Source organism: Vigna unguiculata, chromosome 8, assembly GCF_037176805.1.
Source record: "Vigna unguiculata cultivar grain cowpea cultivar isolate G323 ecotype 2 chromosome 8, ASM3717680v1, whole genome shotgun sequence".
NCBI lineage: Eukaryota > Viridiplantae > Streptophyta > Magnoliopsida > Fabales > Fabaceae > Vigna > Vigna unguiculata.
In genome coordinates, this window is record NC_140799.1 from 19,748,473 (window position 1) to 19,774,750 (window position 26,278).

At 34.7% G+C, this 26,278-nt stretch overlaps 3 protein-coding genes, 1 long non-coding RNA gene and 1 pseudogene across 4 annotated transcripts; 4 read left to right on the forward strand and 1 right to left on the reverse strand.

Annotated features, from left to right (window-relative positions):
- The first annotated feature begins 5,260 nt into the window (after nt 1–5,260).
- On the forward strand, nt 5,261–8,293 carry LOC146884206 (uncharacterized; annotated as a pseudogene).
- Nucleotides 8,294–10,960: 2,667 nt separating this feature from the next.
- Nucleotides 10,961–13,672, forward strand: LOC114194765 (eukaryotic initiation factor 4A-13-like). Its single transcript, XM_028085164.2, has 3 exons — nt 10,961–11,469; nt 12,971–13,077; nt 13,322–13,672. Exons 1-3 carry the CDS (start codon nt 11,393–11,395, stop codon nt 13,489–13,491), a joined length of 354 nt encoding a protein of 117 aa, XP_027940965.1. The 5' UTR covers nt 10,961–11,392; the 3' UTR covers nt 13,492–13,672.
- LOC114194764 (ultraviolet-B receptor UVR8-like) lies at nt 13,486–21,791 on the reverse strand. Its single transcript, XM_028085162.2, has 5 exons — nt 21,607–21,791; nt 21,335–21,499; nt 15,607–15,642; nt 15,310–15,473; nt 13,486–14,895 (listed from the first exon to the last, which is right to left on the reverse strand). Exons 1-5 carry the CDS (start codon nt 21,686–21,688, stop codon nt 13,645–13,647), a joined length of 1,698 nt encoding a protein of 565 aa, XP_027940963.1. The 5' UTR covers nt 21,689–21,791; the 3' UTR covers nt 13,486–13,644.
- On the forward strand, nt 15,861–18,757 carry LOC146884207 (uncharacterized). Its single transcript, XR_014984220.1, has 2 exons — nt 15,861–16,985; nt 18,464–18,757. It is a non-coding gene; the product is annotated as an uncharacterized LOC146884207 (long non-coding RNA).
- Nucleotides 21,792–24,662: 2,871 nt separating the features above from the next.
- Nucleotides 24,663–25,652, forward strand: LOC146884208 (uncharacterized). The gene has a single exon (XM_085665899.1). The coding sequence runs from the start codon at nt 24,663–24,665 to the stop codon at nt 25,650–25,652; it is 990 nt and encodes a 329-aa protein (XP_085522025.1).
- Nucleotides 25,653–26,278: the final 626 nt, after the last annotated feature.

Below are 26,278 nucleotides of genomic sequence, written 5' to 3' on the forward strand. Positions count from 1 at the left end.
GCATAGCAAGTGGCGGCACACATCCACTCATCTTCAAGGTTGCCATGGCTTCTAGCCTAGCCTTGTAGTGGCGTGCTTCTCACATTTTTACCATTTCTTTCCTTTCCATTTTATGTTTTCTTCTTCCTTTAATTGTTCTTGGTTTTCTATGGTTTATGTGCTTTCCATTTCCTTTTTGTTTTGAATCAATTCATCATCTTATTCTCTTGAGCTTTGTGAAAGGAATCTTCACATCTAGATAGCTTGCTATCTTAATGTCCAGTGGGGATTTCGCTTAGCTTTCTTAATCAACTCACACCATATTCAATAATCTTAAAAAGGAACAAGATAATCCTTCATCATTTGGTATCAGAGCCAGGTTATCTTGAATATGGTGTTTTTCATGTGCTAACCTTGTCTTGTTGTAGCTATCTTTGTATGGTTCAAATCCACTTCCATTGCACACAAAAACAATGCTAGCAGAAACTGTTCACGATTTTGAATGATTAAACTGCACCTGCTCAGTGATGCAAAAATTACGTTCTTGATGTCAAAAGAAAGCTCTGTTAGTCTAGTTTCTAACAAAAAAAGAACCAATGCATTTGGAGTTTTGTGGAGAGAGTTATGATTGAAATAGTGAGCAAAGGTCAGAGCTGCCGAGATCACCGCGAATCAACGTTTTTTGAGGTTATGTTGGGCAGTTTTGGCTACTGTTTTTGTTACTCTTCTTACTCCTAAATGTGGTTGGATAACATGTCTTTGGATGCTTAGTCTTTGAGCCTCAAATCCATGAGTTTAAATGCATGATAGCTACATGTTTGTGTCTTTGTGTATGTCATGTTGAGTCTTTAAATGTGTCTAACTTTTGCTTGAGTCTCTTGTCATATGCTTCTTTGAATTTTCTTGTTCTTGTTTCTAAGTTTTTGAACTATTGCATGAGATCTATGCCTTGTGTTGTTGTATGCTCCTTGAAATTAATTTTGACCTAATTTTTAAGGAACTAAGTGTTCAAGACACCTTAAAATATCCTTCTCATCATCTTAAGTACCTAGTTTTGAAAAGAAAAATTATTTTCATGACCAAAAACAGTTTGGCCAAGAGCTAATGTGTTGCTTGGTGAATCCATTTGGCCATTGTTACTAGGTGTTATGCTACCAAATTTTATACTTGGATTTTGGGTGACATTGGCAAATTAGTTCCATGCTTTAACTTGGTTATGATCTTTCTTGGTGTATGCATAATTTGAGGTATAATCTTGGCTTGTTCAAATGCTTTCCATAGAGTCTTTAAAAGTGTTTTTCATTGCTTTAGTCTTGTTCAAGTTTTGTCTTTAAAACAAAATTTCCTTAGAAGTTAAATTTTCTTGTTTTTGTGTTTTTCTTGCTTGTCACTAGGTGTTCTTTGTTGTGTCTTAATAGTTTTCTTTTCTTGAAACTCTTGGGATGTTGTGGCCGAATCACTTGTCTTGCATTTGAAAGGTTTTGAACAAGTTTTTAAAAGTGTTTGCTTCACTCCTTTGGTGGATTTTGAGTGCTAGCCTTGCCTTGTTACTTTGGGAGAGTGATCTAAACACTTGGGGTTACAATTTGGGTTGGATTTGGTCTCGGTTTTCATGTTGTCTAACCTCTAATCCATTTATTTTGTCTCGGATTTGAGTGTTTTTGTTGTAGGAATCATGGCAAGTTCATCAAGTGCACCTACACCAAACAAAAACAATACATTGATGAGATTACTTCGGGATTTGGAGTTCTCTCGGAAGGAGTCCTTTGAACAATTGAGAAAAGAAAAGGAGCAAAGTGACCTAAGAATCCAAGAGCACATTCAAAGGCTTGAAGCTAAAGAGCAAGAAAGAGAGGCTAGGAAAAGAGGGCATTCTAGGCGCAACCCATCACAAGAGAAGCAAACTCCAAAGATTCCTAAGTTCTATGGTGGAAGTGATCCAAAAATCTTCCTTGATTGGGAGCTAAAGTTGATCAAATTTTCAATGAAAATCATGTAAAGGATCAAGCACAAGTTGATCTAGTAGTTTTAGGATTTTTGGAGTATGCCAATACTTGGTGGCATAAAGTTTGTAAGAATTATGACCAAGGGCCACCCGCGGCTTCTTGGATGGACATTAAAACTCTTATGCGCACTAGATTTGTTCCTCCCTCCTATAGGAAGGAACTTCCTTTGAAGCTCCAAAGGCTTCACCAAGGTTCTATGAGTGTGAGTGAGTACTTTAAAGAATTAGAGTCTCAAATGCGTAGGGTTGAAATAAAAGAAACTAACAAAGAGAAAATAAAAAAGATTTGTGAGTGGTCTTAGGAGAGAAATAAAAGACCAAGTAGAGTTGTATGAGTACTCCACTCTTGAAAATGTTTTCACACTTGCCCTTGGGATTGAAATTCAATTGAAAAGAAAAAGAAGGGCAAAAAAGAGTTACTCACCCAACCACTACTCTAGTCACTCATGGAAGGGAAATGATAAAAAGAAACATGATAAGTTCCCTTCTAACTCTCATAAAGAACCACCAAGTAAAAGTAAGTCTCCAAGTGATCACATTCACCATTCCACTTCTTCAAGATCAAGTTCCATTAAATGTTTTAAATGTTTGGGTTATAATCACATTGCTTTAAATTGCCCAACCAAGAGGACCATGATCTTAAAGAAGAGTAATGATGTTGAAAGTGAACACTCATCTCCCCATTCTCTTTCAAAAGAATCTTCTTCCTCTAGTAAAACTAAAATTTATGAGAAAGACCCTATGTTATTAAGACACATTATAGGTCAAGATCAAAGTGAGCTTGAGCCAACTCAAAGAGAAAACATTTTTCAATCTAGATGCAAAATTAACAAATGGGTTTGCTATCTAATTATTGATGGAGGAAGTAGTACCAATGTAGCTAGCACAAGGTTGGTAGAAAAGCTTAGCTTAGAGACCATTCCTCATGCTAAGCCCTACAAGCTTGCTTGGATAAGTAAAGAGGGAGAAATAGATATCAATAAACAAGTCCTAATTAACTTCTCTATAGGAAGCTACAAAGATGAGGTGTTATGTGATGTTGTTCCCATGGAAGTCACACATATCTTACTAGGTAGGCCATGGCAATTTGATAAAAAAACTTTACATGATGGCCATACCAACCAATACATTTTCTTCATAAATGGGAAAAAGACCACTTTACTACCTCTATCACCTCAAGAAGTTAATAAGGATAGAAATATAATAAGAAAAGATAAAGAAGAAAAAGAAAAGGGGCAAGCTTTCACCAAGGTGTTACTTGCCTACAAAAAAATTCTTCCAAAGCAAGATGTACATCACCCTTCCTTCTCTTCCCAAGCCAAAAAGGAAGGCCCAAAGCACAAGCAAGAGAGGAAGAATAGTCTCGAAAATAAAGATGGCCTAACCAAAGCTAGGGGTAATACCCTTAGAAAGAATGGAACAAGAGCTCATAAAAGGGAGACGCAAATCCTCCCCCAAATCAAGTCAAGCTCCATCTACAAAGGCTTAAAGAATTTGTGGTCAAATTCTCTCTAAGGAGGGGAGGATGATGAAGGATTGACCCCAACTAAGGATGGAGGCAAATGCTTAAGAAGACTAAGCATGTTTAGAAAGGAAGTTCACTAATCCTTCATCCCTTTCATTTGTGTTTGTTATTTTTTGATTCCCTAAGTTGGCTTAGTTGAATCAACTTTAGTTGACTTGTTGACCTTTGACTAGGTTTGACTTGTTGACTATAGTTGACTTGACTTAAGCCAACATGCTAATCTATGTTTATTTGCTTTGTAGGTTAATTAGGAGTAAGAAAGCAATGCTAGGTGGCGCATGGTGATTGGGGAGCATAAATGATGTGGAGGAGAGAGTAAAGCAAAGGCATAAAGCATAAAGTAAAAGGCATAAAACAAGTGTACCTATGTACCTTTGGTCTTCTTTGTTTTTAGCACACTTTGGCCACTTTTTGGAGACATATGAGACACTTTCTTTGTCTCCTTTTGTGCTAGAACGAAATTAGCCTTGCACACACCATAGTTGGCTCTTTTGTCTCTCATTTTTGTAACCTTATTTGTCCTAGTTTCTAGAAGCTAGGGTTAGGTTTTTGTAGAGACATCCTTAGGTATCTTTTATTTGCTTAGAGGCCCCTAAACTCTTCTATATAAGGGGTGCTCCTAGACATGTAAAAGGGTTGAAGATTTTGAAGTAAAAACACTCTTGTGTCTCAACCATTTGTGAGAGTTTCCTCCCTTGGGAGTGAAACTTTTAAGCCTTATCTTGCATAGCAAGTGGCGGCACACATCCACTCATCTTCAAGGTTGCCATGGCTTCTAGCCTAGCCTTGTAGTGGCGTGCTTCTCACATTTTTACCATTTCTTTCCTTTCCATTTTATGTTTTCTTCTTCCTTTAATTGTTCTTGGTTTTCTATGGTTTATGTGCTTTCCATTTCCTTTTTGTTTTGAATCAATTCATCATCTTATTCTCTTGAGCTTTGTGAAAGGAACCTTCACATCTAGATAGCTTGCTATCTTAATGTCCAGTGGGGATTTCGCTTAGCTTTCTTAATCAACTCACACCATATTCAATAATCTTAAAAAGGAACAAGATAATCCTTCATCATATTTGGAAACAAAAATTCAAATAAGGACTGGATTGCTCAAGTCCTTATAGACAGATTTATGAATGTTGGTATTATGACTGTGGCTCAAATAATTGACGAGGTGAAGAAGACATATAGTGTAGGCATAACACCATGGAGGGCTGGGAAAGCAAAACAGATTGCCATGGATTGTTTGGTTGGGGATGGTCAGCGACAATATGGTCGTTTATATGACTATGTGGCTGAATTATTGAGAGTGAATGCTAGAACTTTCAAGATTAAGATAAATCAACCCCAACCAACTCTGCCACCTAGCTTTGGTTGTTTTTACATGTGTTTAGATGGATTTAAGCAAGGGCTTTTGGTTGGATGCAGACCCTTTATAGGTGTGGATGGTTGCCACTTGAAGACAACATATGGTGGTCAATTGTTGGTTGCAGTGGGTAGGGACCCCAATGATCAATACTATCCGCTGGCTTTTGCAGTAGTAGAAAAAGAATGCAAGGAGACTTGGAGGTGGTTTTTGACATTGTTGTTAGAAGATATTGGGGACATTAGAAATCATAGATGGGTTTTCATTTCAGATCAACAAAAGGTAACTCTGATTTACATTAACATAATCTGGAATGTAACTCTGATTTACATTAAACTGGAATGTAAAACTGACATTAAATTCTAACTCTGATTTACATTTTTGCAGGGCCTAATGACTATCTTTGATGAAATCTTGAATGGAGTGGAGCATCGTTTATGTTTGCGACACTTATATAGCAATTTCAAGAAGAAATTTGGTGGTGGTGTAGTGATCAGAGACTTGATGATGGGAGCAGCAAAGACAGCGTACTATGCAGGATGGGAAAAAAAATGGGTGAGTTGAGAAACATCAACCCTAGAGCTTTTAATTGGTCAGTTGCCATTCCTAGGGAGTCTTGGTGTAAACATGCATTCAGCATGTATCCAAGATGTGATGTCTTGATGAATAATCTGTCAGAGTCATTTAATAGTACTATTTTACTCGCTAGGGATAAACCTATCATTAGTATGATGGAATGGATTAGATCATATATAATGAGTAGGTTTGCAACCCTTAGAGAGAAAGTGAATGCATATTCAGGAGTTGTGATGCCTAAACCACAAAAAGGGCTGGACAGGGAAATAGAAAAAAAGTGGGAATTGGCTTCCTGTATGGGCAGGGGATTCTAAGTTTGAAGTGACGTATGGGTTCACAATGGAAAAATTTGTTGTTGATTTAAGTAACCGTAGCTGTAGTTGTTATTTTTGGGATTTAATAGGTATACCTTGTAAGCATGCTGTGGCAGCCATTAATTACAAGGTAGAAAACCCAGAGGATTATGTTCATGCGTATTACAAAAGGGATGCCTACCAGGCTTCCTATGGTCCTCAAATTACCCCAATCAATGGACAACAACTTTGGACAAAAACTAATGAACCTAAACTACTGCCACCCACTTACAAAACCCCACCTGGGAGACCCAAAAAGCTAAGAAGAAGGGAAGTTGATGAACATGTCAGCCATTCCAAACTATCAAAGAAGAATACCATCATCAAATGTAGCAGGTGTAAACAATTAGGCCATAACATAAGAACCTGTAGAAGGGGAATCAGAAATAGAAAGGTAAACGCACATCTGTAATATTTATAATTTCTTTCCTTCCTAAATACAACTTCTGAATCTTTAATTCATACCAAATTGGCAGGAACAAATGCATACAAATGGTAGTGCAGTTAGCAACACTGCAGGAACATCAAACCAAAGCTCCACTAGTAAAACTAGATCCACACCACGGGTTGCAGCAGCCATCAACCAAGGAGAAAGAGCACGAACCACCATAAGGAGAAGAAGAATGGGAACACGGGTTTTAGGGTCTCAAGCAAGTACTGCAACTTCAGCACAACCCATGTGAATTTGAAAGAATCAAGTTTTTTTGTTGCCTTTTTTGTATGGTGGACAACTTTTCTGGAATACAGTGCATTATGATAGTGGACCACTGTTTTAGAATATTGGGCATAGTGAAAGTTAACCACTTTTTTTATTGCAAAACTATTGGATTATTGTATTGACAATTAAGGACCACTTGTCTGTTACACTTAATTGACAATTTAGACCACTTTGTTATATCAGTAAATTATGATGTAATTATTTCATTGCCGTGAGTTTTGTTTCAATATGCTGAATCTGGTATTAAGCAAAATTTCCACAATCTGAGATTAATGATAACAGTAAACGCATAATAATCACAGCTACAAGTTCCATTTTCATTGCAAAAACTAAGACATAACAGTAACCAAATGTTTCAAATTCCATTACAATTCCAAAAATACCATTATCACAACTACAAAACACTTTCTACTACAGTAATCTCAAACATTACAATTAACTTTGAACAATAACATGAACACCATTACAATTGTTGAGACCCACGATATCACAAATAAAAAAAATAGGAATGTCCAAATTTTTTTCTCTTGTTGCAATTTCATCTTCAACTTCTCATTTTTCTTCATCAAATCCAGTATCATTTTCTCCCTTTTCAAAGAAACTTCATCTTCTTCACCTTTTTTCCCATCATCAACTCTTTTTCCACCACTGGCTTCACTTTCAGTTTCTTTCCCTTGAAAATTGGATTCCTTGTCATCAACCCATTCAAAGTAATTACAATGTGAATTGGTCTGCGAAATAAAAAGATGAAACCATTACCATAAATACAAAAGCAACATCCAGTAAAAGTCATGGAATTTGAAACTTACAGCCCAATTTCGACATCTCCAAAATAATCTCCCTTTGTTTTTCACAGTAGATTTCTTTAGGAGCAATAATCTTTCCCCACACCCACAGACTTTGGATGACATTTCTGAAGATGACGCACAACTTTGCGACATTTTCGAACCCGTATTCCGCGACGTACATGGAAACCCTTTGCTACCACTATTCATCAGTGAAGAACGCAATAACTATGCCAAACTTTTCCTTCTCAGTGACGATATGCACCACTTCCTCACTACCTCAAATCCCCAATTCTCAAATTTCAATTTTAGGGTTTCAAACTCTCCCAACCCCTCTTTTATTTAGATGTCTTCCTCTTCAATTAGCACGTGCAGAAACATAGACCACTTACATAGCTTAAAACAAGATCCATACGTGGCAGTCCGTTTGCCAAGTGTCAAACAAAACTAACGACGTCCAAAAAGGAGGACTATTTCCAATCGTTTCAAAACATGAGGGACCAAATTGGAGCAAACAGTAGTTGGGGGACTAAAAACAAAATCGCATAATACTTGAGGGACGAAAAACATAATTAACCCTTATTTTAAATTATATAATTAAATTTTAAATTTTTTATATTGAAATCTTAATCATTCAGAACTATTAGTTAGGAAATGTGTCTGAGGGTGTTATCTTCGAATTCGAACTTGTTGGTTAATATGACCATCGAATACGTCATTGGAGCTCCCCATCTTCTTGACAACAATGAGACTCGCATACAATGGAGCTTCCCACCTTCTATATTTCTCTAACCCCAAACATGTCGATTACCTTATTAGTTTGCTCCTTTCATTTTCATCCTTTTAGCATCAAAGTGTCTGGTTTTAACTTAAATTTTTGTCATGGCTGAAGGAAGAGTTACAGAGGACCGATATGGAATTGGAATCGGAATCATACCAGGATAAGATAAAGGAGAATAAGGAGAAGGTTATGAACAAGAAGAAGTTGAGGTAGCTAACTATGTTCTTCATTTATTTAATTTGGATCTTGTACTAGGGATTTCTAGAGTTCGAATTTTGAATATTGTGGAATCGGATGTAAGGTGTTATTTATTTTTTTGCATTCTTCTTGGGTTATTATGTTGTAATTCTCGACAATTTTAGTTACCAGAGGCATTGGATACATAGGGGGTTTGTTCACTTTTATAACGTTTTCTACATCTTATTTTAATATAATTTCTCTGTTTGTCAGCTTAATTTTTTATTCTGCTGGCAATTAGGTATGCAATAACAGAGGAATTGGTAGAATTTAGGGCATTTGTGCATAATAAAACATATATCATGACATTTATTCATTTAAGAAAGCTCTGACTACATAATTAATGGTAGCAAGAGAAGCATATTTTTAATTACAAAACTTCAGTATAAGAGCAGCTACTGAGTACCATTAATGCACGTTTAAAGGGATGAAAATAATTTATATTAAGATCTCTTTCAATTTATTCAAGGCTCCACTATCAGTCTTCTAGATTTCATGTTGTATGGTTTCAATTCTAAATTTCTATTTCATCCCTCTAAAGGTAACAACAAGTGGCGCAATTGACAGGAATATTCTTCAGAGTAAATGTTAGTCAAGTTAGTTGAACTCCTTTATCATGCTCACATCTACTTGTCCTCCATTGTAGTATATAAAATCATTCCATATATTGGTTTAATCAAACACAATCTCCATCATCTAAAATTGATGCTCTTATCCCTCATGGCCTACATTTGTGCTTAAAATTGTGCATGCATATCTACTTGTGCTTTCAGTTGAGCTTGCACCTATTGTGCATGTGCCTCTATTTGTGCTTGTAACTTTATTTGGAGTTGCTTTTGAGATTTTGTTTGTAAATGTAATTGTGTTTGCATCTGTTGTTGTATTTGAGACATTTGTGTAGCTATTATAGTGATTTATTCTGTTAGAGGTGCATGATTTGGATTTGTGGAATGACCTACAACTAATGAAGATGAACCATTCACACTGATGATGAGATATGCATTTACTAGCCTTTTCTTTTTCTTATTCTTCTTTGCTTGGGCTTATTATTTACTTAAACAACATGACTTTTTCATAAACATAAAATTGACATGTACAAATGACCCTGTTCTTCAGGATGTGGACATGCTTTCTTTTTAGGATTTCCAAAAGATGTAACATTCCAATGGTGGCCATGGGAACAATATGCTACTAACTGCATCCATTTTTTTTATTATTGATTTTATTTATTTCTAATTGTATTATTAGTATAATTCATTTGCTTTTCATAGATTCATGATCATGAAACAAATCACTAAGCTATCATGTGTCGAATCTGTGATCTTCAACAACATCAAAGCAATAAGGTATAACAAATATTACACTTCTTTATCAAGCTTAAAATAATGCTTTTAGTTTTCACTTTTATCTATTTTGTTCATTTCCATCAAATCTAATAGACAAGAATTTCCATCAAATCTAATAAACAAGAACTAACTCTGTAGTACCAAATAAAAAGTCTTGATTGCTAAAAATGACATTTAGATATCTCATTATTAGAGATAAATTCTTCGTAACGTGAGAAACAAAACTAATCAAAACGAAAATCTCTTTTCCAGATTGAACATTTAAGGAGACTCTAACCTCTAACAGGTGAAGAAAAGGCGAGTTGGCATAACAACTAATCGATCAATCAATCACTCCAAACAATCACTTTGATGAAACAGAACTTGAACTTAATGTCGTTGCAACCTCCCCAAACTTGGTTCTCTTAATTAATATATCATGAAACTTCGTTCTCCAAACCAACTTTGAAAAAGGTGAACGAGAAATGACGGAGGTCGAGGTAATTAACCTGGTTTAGGGAATCAAACTTGATGTCATTGTAATCTCTCCAAACTTTCTTCCACACTCTTGGCATTGTCCAATGCTAACTCCGACAGTGTTCGATGTATGAACTCTGACAGCCTTTGATGCCTTCAAAACCCTAATGTTCACACTTTGTCCTTGTACGAACTCTGAAAGCCTTCGATGTCTTCAATGCGAACTTCTAGTGCCTATATTGCGAGTCTTCAGCAATTCAACAAAGGCAAGGTGATCAACAAATTGTCCGAAGGCAAAAATAATTTGTTCGAACTTGAAGCTTTTTGAACAGGAACGTGAACGTGTCTAGAAGAGTTTAACTACTTTTAAGATTTAATATTATGTTATGTTTATTCTCTCACTGATTAGCTACAACTTAGCTACAATATTAGTTTGTCGCTAATCCATCACTACTTAGGGACAAATTAGCGAAATAAAATTTCCTCACAAATCACTAAATTTGTTGTAGTGACATGAGTGATGCATCATAATTTCATGAACTTTTTTGTTTCTAATTTTATTTATCCAAGAGACTAACATAATAGCATGTGACAATTTTATGAATTAAATTAGCCATTCACTAAAACTTTAACAAATTCGTTTCTGATAAAACATTAGTAAGTTTACATCATATTAGTTACACTTTTAAGTACCATTGTTAACATTTTTCGTAAAACACATGTGCAACTCATAACAACCGATCATAGCTTCGATTGACCAAGGCACTACAAAAAAATATATAATTATAATTGGGGTTATAATAACCTTTAGTAAACCAGGAAAAAAATATACATAAGAGAGGTTTCATAAACCCTCGTTAAGTACAAGGGGTTTTTATAGAAACCCCAGTCAAATTTTGTAAATTTTGTAAATTTTTAAAATTTTAATCTAATTAGGCTTATGAAACTCTTTTGCTCAGAAGGTATCGCTCAGTCGGTGGTTTATGAAGATTTTTCGCTCGGGAAGATGGTGCCGCCAATAGGAAGAAGAAGGAGGCTCGTGCCTTTCGTTCGCTCAAGTTGAATTGTGTATCTTTCATTCCATCATTCTCGTTTCTTTCGATTCATTTTCATTTTCAGTTCGGTGGCTTTCGATTTTCGATTTCATTTTCGTCTCTATGGCTTTCGATTTCATTTTCATTTTCGTCTCCGTGGCTTTCAATTTCTTCTTCGTCTTTCTGATTTCATCTATTTGGATTTCAATTTCAATTTCTTCTCATTGCTTTAATCATTCATGCCCTGGGAACTGTGGCTCGTGCCCTTGGAGGAAGATGTTCTCTCTTTCGATTTCATTGTTCTCCTTAAAATCAGGTAATAAGCATCGTTTTCCTGAAATCAGCTACTAATAAACATCGTTTTCTCTGCTTTCAACCTCGTCATTCTTTTGATTTCATCTCCGTGCTTTAATTTTCCTCTCAGTTCAATTTTTGTCTGTCTATCTGATTTCAGCGTGTGTCTCTCATTGTTCTAACCACGAACATGTTCATTTACTTATGTCTAGATTTTGCCCTAACTTACCTAATTTTGTTTTGGGGTTCTACTTATTTTTCTGATTTATTTTCGCCATTTTCTTGTTTGTATCAATCGAAATTAATCTTCTTGTTGCAGTAAGTAGTTGAAGTATATTGGTTCTGATGCTACTCCTCTTGGGAAAGAATTGATGGAGGAGTGTGCTAAGCATTTCCCTCGTGCCACTGTTGCTTAGGTAGAAGACAACGTTTGTGGTCTGTGAGGATTTTGATTTGGATTGTACTTATTAACCCAAAGAATGTTTTGTTGTAAATAACTTTTGCACTCTTTTGGAGAAGTAAAACGATAAAATTTCTTTAAAAATCAAATACATAAGTTGGGTTTAACTTATGAATAATGAAAGAAGTTCAATTTAGTTTTCTTTAGTGCTTAGGAAGAAAGGAAATTTATTTAACGCGAGGTTGAAATTATTTGAAGTTGAAGTATGAGTTTTGTGTTGGTTTTTATTATTGCTGTGGTTTCAAAGATATGGTATGATTGAAACTTGTGGGATTTTTTCTTTGGAGAATACAAGGATGTGGATTCGGCATAGTTGCTCTGCAGGAATGCTTGTTTCGGGAGTGGCATAGTGGCATAAATGTATAGTGTTCTTGTTAGTCTACTTGATGTATGACATAAGGGGATTTATGGTTATTGGAAGCTTCATCATACATTAGACAATATCCTACTCTAATTTTTCTAATCAATATTTCACTAATATATTTATTACTTTCTCTGCCATGGCAATTGTTCCTCTGATAAATATTAATAGAGTTATACCTTCGTTCTCCAAAAATCTACATTCCTTATGCATGAAAAATATTTTTGTCAAGTTGAATTTCATCCAATCACTAATTTGTACGGTGAGCATCATTTTAGTACGGGGCTTGAGGTTTTTATCTAACTTTGTAATTGGTATTGTACTTAGGAGGTTCTTTTTCATCATTTCACGTAGAGAAACAAACATAAAGGGCTAGAGGTTCTTTTTTAAGTGGTTAGTTTCTACTTTTACTTTTAGTGTTCAATGTGGAATATTTTAAGTTATATCATACGCAAGTATTTTATATTAATTAGTAACTTTGATCGTAAAGGGTGATAACAGGGAGAAAATTACAAGTATAAGGGGTTTGATTTTGGAGCTTGCATTAGGGCTTGATAAAAATGATTTTTAAATTGGCACTTTTATTTCAACACATGTGCAACAACTACCCAACGTTCTTATTATTTCATACACAATGCCCACCTGTGATGCACCCATGCCTAGAATTATATATTCATTTTGGGCTTATGTGTTGATGACCAGACTTGGACCTAATGGACAAGAGTTTTTTACTTCTTATGACGAAGTTTGTGAAAGCTTCGATGCTATGAGATTGCAGGAGAACATTTTAAGGGGTATTTATGCATATGGTATGTGCATCAATTTTTGAATATTATTTAATTTTAAATCTTGATTATTGCTTGACAATTTTGGTTACACTTTCTATTGTTTCTATTGTTTATATCTGCATCAAATATGAGATTAATTTACAGTCAAGTTTTATGTCTCTTAAGAATCTTGAACGCTACCTGCACTTTCTGTTTTGATTATTATAATTGTTTAATGTCATTGATAATTGAACATTTATATGGGTGTTGTATTACTTCTGATAAGGTTTTGAGAAACCTTCTGCCATTCAACAAAGGGGAATTGTTCCTTTCTGCAAGGTGCTTGATGTAATCCAGCAAGCACAATCTGGAATCGGAAAAACTGCTACATTTTGCTTTGGAGTTTTGCAGCAGCTTGATTACAACATAGTTCAGTGCCAGGTAAACATGTTGTAACTGAAATCGATCATGCAATTGGAGCTCGTTCTTGGGTGAAATTACCATTGTTCTATCGTCTACGATACAACATACATTATTAATTTGGGTAGAACTAGCTTATTAATTTTGTATGTATACAATCCTTTGAACATAATGATTTACTTTTCTTACTTATATATGCTCATTTTCGGCATGTGAAGAGGATAGGCATTCATTTATAATCTCCTTAATCTTTCTTTTCATCAGCTTATCTTTCACAGCAACAAGCATGTTTCGGTACACCATTTCCAAATTACGTAGCTTTGTACTATCCGCAGCCTCTAAAATGTTCTCCCATTCCCTTGAAATGTCAAATGCACCAGAATTTCCCAAAGAAGTAGCAATTTCTTTTTCATCAAAAGGTTCTCCAAAGATAAAACCATGAAGCATACTCGCATATCTTTCCATTACGGATAACTTTGTTTGAAGTAGCTTCACTTTGTTCAATGCTGAACATAATTTGTCATTTGTCTCAGTGATTCCTTCACTCTCTTGTTTGAAATCTTGAATCAGTGGAGGCCATACCACAATGGTAGGAGTGTAACTATCCATAGTTTTACCATTTCCAAGAACCCCACTTCTTCCTCTACCCCAAGACCAAAGCTTATTTCCCTCTTGCGCAACAAGAACAGTGTGTGCAGCTCCGCATGCAACTTGAATAGGGTTTGGAAATTTAGGTTGATATGGGTTGCATGAGATGAGAAGGGGAGAAAGAGCATCACCAGAATGTGTTCCACCATTACTATCATCAGGGCATAAACCAAGACCCTTCTCCATTCCCCAACACCATACATACCCATCAATTGAAACAACACAAGTATGAAACAAGCCACAGTCAACTGAAACAAGATGCACATTTTGTGGCAGTTCCTTAACAGGTTCAGGAACTAATTTGCTTTGTGTTGTACCATGTCCAAGTTGTCCATTATCCCCAAGGCCAAATGTCCAACATGTGCTTTCTAATGTGTCACTGGGGCTCTTTTTCTGAGTGAGCAAAGCAGTGTGAAAGGCACCACATGTTACTTCACAAATTACCCAAGGGGACTTTAGATCAAATGTTTTCACCACTTCAGGTCTTGGCCTGTTCTCCTTATCCCCCAAACCTAATTGGCCATGACTGTTGTTACCCCAAGTATAGCACACTAGATCATCCACACCCTTGTATGATTCTCCAGCAGTAACAAGTGCCACAACATGTTCCTTTCCACATGCTACTTGAACTACAATGTGACCATGAAAATCCCATACTGGTGTTGGAGTGAAGTTGCTTATAAGAGAGACGCCACCTTCTTTGTTTTCTCCAGGACAATGTCCCCACATCCAGAGGGCACCAAGATTATCAATACACAGAGACATCATTCCTCCTGCTTTCACAACAGTTATCTGTGAAACAGTTTGAAACAGATAACTATAACTAGTGAGACCACATCTTTGACTTGTTTTTTGTTTATAAAAAAATCTCTTCGAAGATCCCACGTCAACGTCAGTTAAAGATAAACGATTTCATATAATATATAAGTGAGTGAAAACTTTATTTTACAAATTAATTTTATAAGATTCAATTAGATTTAAAGTTAATTTCTTAACATAATATAAGAGTCTTGAGCCAGAGTCCATCCTATAGAAATTGTTTGTTTGTACTAACTGTTTGAACACTATCAGACCACCTATAAATTGATATCTATTATAGTCTCAACACTCATCCAACACCGTAATGGGACTAAAAAACATGTAGGTCTTGTCGGAGTGTTGGATAAAAAATAGGGTTTATTGTGATCAACATTCTTAATATCTTACCTTTAGTGATGATTCGTCTTCGGCTTCTGGAATAGTTGATGATGATGAAGAAACAGGAGGGTGCAAGTCGAGAAACTTGTTCAATAAGCATGGCACAATAGAATAATCACCATCGCTATGTTTTTCACCATGGAAGTCCTCTCCATTGATACCAAGTTGACCATCCATATAATAGTCAAGGATGTTCATAAACTATATAGATCAGTTCATCATTATAACAGAGAACAAATGCACAAGCACAAAGAATTTCTGTAATATTTTAATTTCCCCAAAAGACTATAAGAATATTAAGGATACATATATTGTAGCCCCAACACCAAACAGATCCATCATCTGTCAAACACAAGTAGTATGAACAATTAGATTGGGGAAAAAACCTTTAAATTTTATTTTATGATATTACCCTAAGTTCTGTCAAACACACAATCCACACAATATTAAATTCTAGTAATAATTAAGCCTCTTGAGTATGAAGAACCGAAACATTAAAGAAGCAGTATAGTTGCAATATTCTTCTTACTTGACTTTCTCCTTTCAACATCTCTCCGTCATAGCTTTAGTTATAATTTCTTTTTTCTTTCTTTTCTCTTTGTGATATAATTTCTTATAAAAATTGTTATATAAATAACATTTTTTTTTTTGAAAAAAACAACAGAACTTTTGCAAACCATAAATCATTAAATTATGAAACCAACAATGACTTAAATGAATGTCAAGTTATTATAAGTTCAGGTTTTTTAAAAAACTTGTCAGAACTAATTCCTTAATTTCATACCATCAATTTCTTAAATGAAATAATAGCACATCCATCAATTCCATACCATTAATTATTTTATATGTAACTTTTTATATATTTATAGAAAAAATCATGATAAAATTCACTCAATTTTATAACTGCATAGAAAACTCACCCATTACATGATACATTGTATAACTTTATTTATAGAGAAAACTCACCCATTACATGATACACTCTTTATATAGTACTATAACACATGAATTTTACTTAATATAGTAATTTTTACTCTACTAAATATTGGTTTGCTAACTGTTTAAAATAAAATTATTAAAGCATTTTATTAAAATTCCACCTATTTTAAAAATTGAAACAAACGAATAGATTATTTCTATTAATTATATCTTTTATTGTGAAAAATTAACAATATAATAATATAAAAAATTATGTTAACAAAATAGACTTAATCGGGTACTACAATAGAAACCTGTTAACTTGATAGCAGTGTTGGAACTTGTAAGGCTCACTTACGTTGCTGCCCACTTACGTTGCTGCCCCTATTTTAAAGGGCTACCCCAAAATCGGTTGGGCCTAGGGCTGGCCCAAAGAGAAAATAGACCCTAAGTTTGCCTTAGCGCACTCTTCTCTTCTCACTTTCAGAAATAGCCACCTTACTCTCCTCTCCTGACCAAAACAATGTTATGCTAGGTTTGATCTCCAACCTCCATCAAGTTCGCTTAAGCTCATTTTTCCTCAACGTAAGTTACCCTTCATCTCAGGCCATCCCTTCCTTGGCATGATTTTCGTGTTTTCCTAGCTAGGGTTCTGTAGTGAGCTCATCTTAAGTTCTGTTTCGCTATTTTTCCAGCTCCTAAGTCTCTTCTCGAAGCTGTTGTGCTCTACGTTTGCTTGCCAAAGTCCCGTATTAACCCCTTTCTAGGTAAGGGAAGCTAAAACCCTCTTGTTTGGTGCGATTATTGTTGTCTTGCTTTTGTTTCGTGATTATTGAGCTTGTATGATGTTGTGGATGTATGGGATGGTTGGCATTATTGTTTGGGTGTGAACATATGTATGTGGCAGGGAGAAACAGTGGCGAGGTCTGATACACTCGTTAAGCGAGCCTGTCTCGCCTAGGCGAGACTTGCAGAAATAGGTTAGGGTTGCACTCGAGCTCTCGCTCAGGCGAAAGCTCTTGTTTTGAGCGAGGCACTATCTCGCTCAGGCGAGAGACACTCGCCTAAGCAAGAACGCGTGAGAGCCTTGGTATGTTGCTCCTGTTTTAGCCTAGGCGAGGAACCTCACCTTTGGGCAAAAGGTGGTCTCGCTCAGGCGAGGAGGGCTCGCCTAAGCGAGCCTGCGAAAGTCTCCTAGCGCCCTTGTCACGATCTCGCCTAAGTGAGAGTCTACCGCTTAAGCGAGGGCACTCCTCTCGCCTGAGCGAGGGCTCCTAGCTTGAGCAAGATCTGCTGTAGGTTATGCTGTTTTTCTTCACTTGGTTAATTGGATTGTTTGAGTTATGATATTTTCTATATACTGCATAAGGCCTGTGAAATGAAATGCATGGTATGACCTGTGGTTATAAATTGGATGGATGTGATTCTGTGATCTTGGCATGTGAAACAAATGAGATGGTTGGTAATTAAAGTGGCATGGTATTGGCATGAGATGAAATTCCACATTTATGGTTTGAGAATAATGGGTTGGTATGGATTCACTGGGAATATGAAAGAGGTGGATTATAAAGAGCTGGTATATGATATATATATATATATATATATATATATATATATATATATATATATATATATATATATATATATATGCATGATAAATCCTTCTTGATTGATTGAGTATGATTGGTCCGTGTCAATGCGTAATTCCTTGAAATATCTAGGTGAGATTTCAAGGTCATGCTTCAGTGGTCAGGACGTAATTCCATGACCCCTGTTAGTGGGAATTTATGATGGTGTCCCATCTATATAATTGGGTAAGAATTCAAGGTAAGGTTGTATCCTAACACTCTGGGAGTCAGTTAGTCTCACTTAGAACAGACTGACTTTTGTGGTGAGAGTAGCAGGAGGCCTGAAACTCATTAAGGGTTAACCTTGTGTATGGGGGATTGAAAATATTGTAACACTTGTAACACTTAGCTCGGGGGTGAGCAGAGATATCCACCACAAGTGCAAGCATCCGTTAAATCTGACCTAATTATACATATCCGGATGAGTCGAGTCGAGTCTTAATGTATTGATGTGAAAGTCATAACATGCTTGGATGATGTGTGTATATTTGACTGTGAAAGTATATATGAATGCATGATAAAATCTTTTTGGCTTTAGCTTACCCTTTTGTTTGTTGTATGTTTTGTGGTGTGGATCTCTCTCTTTGCGATGATCATCAATTTATTGATGTGAGCAGATGCGAGAAATACTCGTGGTCAACAGGGCGATGGTGGCTCTGCTGCATAGCCGTCTGGGCTGGTTTTCGCTTTTGGGCTTTTCTGTTAGGGCTATGGGCCATGTATTGTCTGGCCATTGGGCTTTATTTTAGAATATTGTCATACTTTAATATGCTTTGTTATTGGCATCGGGGTGTGCCCAGTTTCTCTCCTGTTTTCTTTTGAACGACTGTAGGGAGTAACGTTTACACTCCCAAACTGCGCTATTATATTATTTTGTGTGACGCCTCTTTTAATTTGGGGTATTAATTAAATGGGGTGTTACATAACTTTGCTTGGTTTTAGCTCATAATTTTTTCATTCATATTGATACATTACTAGAAAATTTAAAGATGTCAAAAAAATTCGTATTCACAGGTCTGATTAAACTGGCAACGAGTAGGAAATAGATATTATAAATGGATTCACACGACCAACAAGTATAACTATTTTTTATACCCGTATGTTAACAGAATAAGTACGGTATCATAATATTCGTACTTGTGGACATCCATTGCTAAACTCTAATTTCTTATATATATATATATATATATATATATATATAAATATATCAAAGTTGTTTAAATATTAAAGAAAATTATTTATTAAAACACATTATTTATATAATAACTTCTTTTAATTTTAATAATGGATGAAAATAATATTTACATCAAAGTAATAATTTTCTCATAAACAAACTATTAACTTTCCATTAAAGAAAATTCTGTTAATAAAATTCCTCACATTAGATAAACAATTGCGTGGATAAACAAGAGAATCGTGAACGCAAATTATACCCCACATTAGATCATCAACACTTGCACATACGAATCTCAAATATGACACCTTTCCTTTTTTTAATATAAAGTTTAACACGTCCTCTGTTAAACGTAATCTAAACAACTTACGCACATACTTTTCAATGAATTTTCAACATTTTTCTTTTTCCTGGTGACTTCACCTTGAAAGGTGTATAAGCGTGTTTAAAAAAAGACGGTGACTTCACCTTGAAAGGTGTATAAGCGTGTTTAAAAAAAGACGACAAAGTTTAAAGTATAAAATATTATCATACATAAACCTGAAAACTTTACAATATTGAACTAATTAAGTTGACTATATTTATGTTTTGGACGAGTTTAACACATTTGTTAGTCCATACAAATATATCAAATTTTGACGATAGTTTCTATAATTCTTTTAGTTGATTATTAAATTCTTACAAAATTTTAAATCTAAAGAAATAATATCCTGCGTGATATGCGATCTTAAAACATTGGTTAAGCACATAAAACTAGATTAATATAAGATAGATATGCACGATTAGCTTAGCTCTATGATGCCTAATCCTTCAATCAAGTTAGTGCTATATTGCTAATGTCAATAATGTGACCGTTAATATTAAATTTACAAGGATTAATTATGATTGTAAAACACTAATGTGAGAAATTTTGTACAACTTATAATGTAAGTGAATCTATAGCAGTGAGAAATCCTTACTTCTCATCAATCTATATAGTGTTGCTCCATTGAGATATCGCATAAAATTTGATATAATGGATAAAATATCTTGGGCATTTCTAATTAATTAAACAAATATATATATATATATATATATATATATATATATATATATAAATTTTAGTCTACTTAAAATTAGTAAGTTTTTGATTTTGTTTTTTTTAATTTGTTTTTTTTTAATGTTATATCTCAAACATTTGAAGTTTTGCATTTGATCCTTACTATAATACTGGTTAGATGATTGAAAGGACAAAGTGCTTATTCATATAGTAACGATAAGATCAACGTTTGGTACATAGTTTGTTTTTTAAAGATTTTCCATGTATTTCTTTAAGTCAAAATAACTTTAGGGACCGAAAATTATAGTTTCATATTTTAGATTGATTAAAATAAACAAATTATATTTTAAATATCAAAATCAAAATATGCTCAAGGCACTCATAATATATACACACGACAGGAATAAAAAAGATATGGTATATATTTTATTAAATATTACGTTGTCAACTTTATCGTAAAGAATAATTTTATCGATCTTTCATTTTGATTTCATAAAATTTTGATTATTTATATTAAATTTAGTTAGAATTGAATAATAAAAGTTGGATGGTGAAACTATTTATATTTGAATATATTTTGAAAAATATTAAATCAATTTTGATTTGTATAATAAATGAAGTATTAAATAATTTTAAACATTTGATGTCTGCGATAAATGTAAAGAAACATTTTTTTTATCAGCAATGTAAAGAAACTTTTAATTTAACTGCATGTTTAAAAATTATCACCACATAAATATAATATTCAATAGTATAAAATTTAAGAAAAGTTTCACCAACATAATACTCATATATAAAAAAGTAATAATAATAATAATAAGATGCAAACTTAGTGCATATTTAATTAAACATTAGATTAAGTCAAACATGAATGTGTTATTGACCTCAAACACTTACACTAAATATTAAGATGCAAACCATTAAATTTGGTACAAACGTCAAATTCCTCTATTCACAACAAGTTAACTTATTAAGAACTAACACTTACACTAAATATTAAACCATAAATATTTTATAAATTAATTATTACATTATAATTTTATATCATCATAATTATTCATGTCAAACTTTTCAAAATTAAATAATTATATTTTGAAAAACATATGTCAATCGATAATAATCTATATAAAACTTAGAAAATAACTTTAGATTAATATGATTGAAAAAATATATATAAAAAATTATTAGTTAAAAGATAAAATAGAACAATTTTATTTATTAATATTATAGATTATAGATTATATTTGTATAATAAATGGAAGTAATAAATAGAACCTGCTAACGCAAGGCTATGATAAGCACCAGCGGCAATTCCCACTATTCTGACGCTGTATTCTTCTGATCCAAACCTGACTTGAACCGGAAGATGGTGGTCATGTTCGGAACCTCCGCCAAGCCGCCCCAGTATTCCTCTTCCCCAACAATAAACACGTCCATCCTCTGCACACCATAAATAAATTTAAATTTCCTTATCGCTCAGCGAAGAAGTGCAACATACGGTTATGCGTGTGATTCGTGTGGAAAGAAAACAGAAAGTTAGCGGTCACCGGTGAGAATAAGAGTGTGTGCTTCCCCTGCAGCAATAGAGCAAACTTTTGTGGATAAGTTGGGCAAAGTCGCGGTGTCCATTGCAATCGCTGTGAAGAGAAGAAGAGGATATGCACAGGAGAATATAACTTTATATAAACATTCTCTCAGTTTTCTTTTTTGACCACGCACCAAAACTTTTTAGCCCTTTAACCGATCTACACGTTTCTAGTTTCATATATACATTTAATTTTTATATAATCATATCATAGCAAGCAACTATATACATTCTTGATTAATTCAAAATCATCCTAAATTTTAAATATTATCACCAAAATTAACATTTTATTCACAATTTAGTTTATTTTTTATATTATTAGTTATTCTTATTTTATACCATCAATATATATTTTTGGTTTCAAGTAACTGGCAAAGCCCATATGTCCAACAATTTTATGACTAAATAATAAAATAAATTTGTCATGCAGTACAAAAATAATTGTTTTTAACGGGGTTATATTTGACATTTTTAGAGATTTTAACCTACACTAATGGTTTTATTAGGGGTTTAAAATTCTCCCAGAAGAGCAAGTGTGGCTAACGGATTACCGGGAGTTTTTAGCAACCCCTGGAAGTAGCGCAACATACCGAAGATTTTGGAAACTCTCGTTAATAATTGCGGTTTCGAAAACCCCCATTAATGCCTGGGGTTTCAAAAACACCCAGTAATGCATGGGGTTCTAAAACCCCCAATAATGTATGGGGTTCTGAAAACCCCCGGTAATGCCTAGGGTTCTAAAACCCCCGTTAATGCTTGGGTTCCAAAAGCCCTCGTTAATTCCTCGAAAACCCCTGTTAATACCAAAAGTTAATGCTCATATTTTTATGACATTGCTATAATGTTAAAGTTGTACTTTCCTGATAATTGATTTGTTTAGTTGATTATTTGAGTATGAAAAAAACCTTATTGTATGAAATTTCTTATTTATTGCTTAACATTTTGGTACCAATCAATACAAATAAGCAAAAACTTCAAGACCACTTCAAAATAAGCAATCATATAAATATCCATTCAAATGGTACCAATAGTGAACTAGCAGTCATAATGCTTTTAGTATAATAAGAAACGATGTTTTTTTGGACTAATATATTGTTTGTAACAGTGTTTTTTTATGTTTTTTGGACCAATAGTTTTCTTACTTTTGTTGTCGCTTAAATCAAGTGATTTCAAGCTTAAAAGATGAGCAATGCTCTCAAGAAGGTTCACGATTCCAGTCTCACTCGGTGACAGTTCAATTAATGACGTCAAGCGACCGATGTGTGTTGGGATTTCTGTTAATTTGGCACACCCCGAACAATCAAGGCTAGAGAGAAGTTTTTGATTAACAATGGAATTTGGAAGTGACTCGAGATCAGGGCATTTTTTGAGGTGCAGGGATTGAAGGTTGACCAAATTGTCAAATAAGGAAGGCAGATCTTTGATAGTCGTTTCTGTTAGGTTAATGTGAGCAAAACTATGTGCGGGCTCCGTCTCTAGAAAGGTCATGAGCGTAAAACAACCACAAAAATCAAGTTTCCTGTTAAAGTAATCAATTAAATTGCCCATCCAATGGTGACAACAACTCGATGCTTAACGGTCAAGACCAAGTCAAAACGGTTACTGCAGAATAGTTTCTTTTTTCTTCTTCTGTACCAGTATATATATTTCATATACTTTTCCCTTTCTAATTATCTCTTGTGTAACGATAAAACGTTTACTTACTCATATTACAAAATTCAGTTTCATTTTCTTCTCTCTCGTGTTCATGATCTCGTAACTTTTCAACCCTTATGCAATGTCAACCAACACCTCTATCCACATGAATCAGGTTAAATAAGATGGTGATGAAGGATTGACCCCAACCAAGGATGAAGGCACATGCTTAAGAAGACTAAGCATGTTTAGAAAGGAAGTTCACTAATCCTTCATCCCTTTCATTTGTGTTTGTTATTTTTGATTCCCTAAGTTGACTTAGTTGAATCAACTTTAGTTGACTTGTTGACCTTTGACTAGGCTTGACTTGTTGACTATAGTTGACTTGACTTAAGCCAACATGCTAATCTATGTTTATTTGCTTTGTAGGTTAATTAGGAGTAAGAAAACAATGTTAGGTGGCGCATGGTGATTGGGGAGCATAAATGATATGGATGAGAGAGTAAAGCAAAGGCATAAAGCATAAAGTAAAAGGCATAAAACAAGTGTACCTATGTACCTTTGGTCTCCTTTGTTTTTAGCACACTTTGGCCACTTTTTGGAGACATATGAGACACATTCTTTGTCTCCTTTTGTGCTAGAACGAAATTAGCCTTGCACACACCATAGTTGGCATTTTGTCTCTCATTTTTGTAACCTTATTTGACCTAGTTTCTAGAATCTAGGGTTAGGTTTTTGTAGAGACATCCTTAGGTATCTTTTATTTGTTTAGAGGCCCCTAAACTCCTCTATATAAGGGGTGCTCCTAGACATGTAAAAGGGTTGAACATTTTGAAGTAAAAATACTCTTGTGTCTCAACCATTTGTGAGAGTTTCCTCCCTTGGGAGTGAATACTTTTAAGCCTTATCTTGCATAGCAAGTGGCGACACACATCCACTCATCTTCAAGGTTGCCATGGCTTCTAGCCTAGCCTTGTAGTGGCGTGCTTCTCACATTTTTACCATTTCTTTCCTTTCCATTTTATGTTTTCTTCTTCCATAAATTGTTCTTGGTTTTCTATGGTTTATGTGCTTTCCATTTCCTTTTTGTTTTGAATCAATCCATCATCTTCTTCTCTTGAGCTTTGTGAAAGGAACCTTCACATCTAGATAGCTTGCTATCTTAATGTGCAGTGGGGATTTCACTTAGCTTTCTTAATCAACTCACACCATATTCAATAATCTAAAAAGAAACAAACTAATCCTTCATCAGATGGTATCAGAGCTCTTCTCTTGAAGAGCTCTGCTGCGCATCATTTTGATCTTTCACCCTCTCTTTCCTTTTTCTTTTCTCTTTCTGGTTTACTCTGTATTTTTCGTTTTCTCTTTCTCCCTTTCTTCACCATGGCGTCGCACAATGATTCCAAGATTGTTGCTGGAACTGGTGATTTCAATGCTCTGCACAGTTTTCTCTACCTCCATCCCAACGAGAACCCAACAATTTCTTTGGTTTCACCTGTCCTGGAATCTTACAACTATGATTCGTGGAGCAAGTTGTTTGCCATTGCCCTCAGTGCGAAAAATAAGGTCGAGTTCATTGACGATACCACTCCTGAACCTGCCAAAACAGATCCTTCACATCAAGCCTGGAAGAGATGCAACAATATGGTTGTGTCTTGGTTAACCCATTCCGTTTCACCCTCTATCAGACAGAGCATACTATGGATGGATAAATCTGAGGATATATGGAGATATCTTAAATCTAGGTTCTTTCAAGGAAACCTCCTTCGTATATTTGAATTGCAATCGAAAGCTTCTTCCCTTAAACAAGGCAATGCCTCTGTGACTGAATATTTTACCAAGATGCGCGTTCTTTGGGATGAACTAGATAGCTTTCGCCCATATCTGATTTGCAATTGTTCAGCTAAGTGTTTTTGTGATCTTGCTGGAATTTGTCATCAAAGGAAGATGGAGGATCACGCTATGCAATTTTTGAGAGGCTTGAACAAACAATACAGTAAGGTCACCTCTCATGTTTTAATGATGGACCCAATCCCATCTATTTCAAAGATCTTCTCCTATGTTGTTCAGCAGGAAAGGCAAATCGGAGGACACCGTTTCTTAAATGGAGTCGAAGCCAAGATTAATAGCACCATTGTCACTTGTATCTATTGTAAGAAAGCTGGTCGCACCGGGTCTGTCTGCTATAGGAAGCATGGGTTCCCTGACAACAACAATACTGATAACAAAAACACAAGGTATGCTAAAAAGGTTTGCTCTTTTTGTGGTCGCAATAGGCATACAATAGAAAATTGTTACAAGAAGCATGGCTTTCCACTTGGATATAAAGCAAGCAACAAGAACAACGCTGTGAATAGTGTGGACACCATTTAGGAAGCTAAGAATGAATCTAGTGTAGAAGACCAAGATTTTAAATTGTCACAACAACAATATCAAGCCCTCATGAGTCTACTGAAGCAAAACAGTGGTAATGGCACTGATATTGTATCTGTTAATCAGGTTGGTCCTATTGTTTCCTGCAGCAGGAACCAAGGTAAAAGTAATTGTTTCTCTTTGACTGGTTTGAACAATCATAATAATTGGATTATTTTGATTCTGGTGCCACAGATCATATAAGTTGTTCTCTTTCGAATTTGATTTCTTCAAAACAGATATCACCTATAAATGTTAGTCTACCTGATGGAACAAAAGTTCAAGCTACACATTTAGGTGTTGCTAAGATTTCTGAAAGCTTATACATAAGAGATGTTCTTTTCATCCCTGCTTTTTCATATAACTTGATATCTATCTCCAAACTTGTTTCTCATTCCAAATACTCTATTATTTTCAGCACTAACACTTGTGTTATCCAGGACAAGATGTCAATCAAGAAGATTGGTATAGCTGATCTTCAATCAGTATTATACATACTAACGGGTGATAAAGAAGTTGGATGCAGTCTCTCTTCACGAATTTGCAACAGTGCTGTGAGTCAGAATATTTGGCATATGGGGCTTGGA

Bases quoted from the DNA above. Each gene is read 5' to 3' on its own strand.
- LOC146884208 (XM_085665899.1), top strand. From the start codon at position 24,663: ATGGCGTCGCACAATGATTCCAAGATTGTTGCTGGAACTGGTGATTTC.
- LOC114194765 (XM_028085164.2), top strand. From the start codon at position 11,393: ATGCCCTGGGAACTGTGGCTCGTGCCCTTGGAGGAAGATGTTCTCTCT. The intron at 11,470-12,970 runs GTAATAAGCATC...GTTGATGACCAG, and splicing joins ATTGTTCTCCTTAAAATCAG to ACTTGGACCTAATGGACAAG. The intron at 13,078-13,321 runs GTATGTGCATCA...ACTTCTGATAAG, and splicing joins AAGGGGTATTTATGCATATG to GTTTTGAGAAACCTTCTGCC.
- LOC114194764 (XM_028085162.2), bottom strand. From the start codon at position 21,688: ATGGACACCGCGACTTTGCCCAACTTATCCACAAAAGTTTGCTCTATT. The intron at 15,643-21,334 runs GTTCTATTTATT...TGTGTTTGACAG, and splicing joins TCATAGCCTTGCGTTAGCAG to ATGATGGATCTGTTTGGTGT. The intron at 14,896-15,309 runs GTAAGATATTAA...ACTGTTTCACAG, and splicing joins AAGACGAATCATCACTAAAG to ATAACTGTTGTGAAAGCAGG.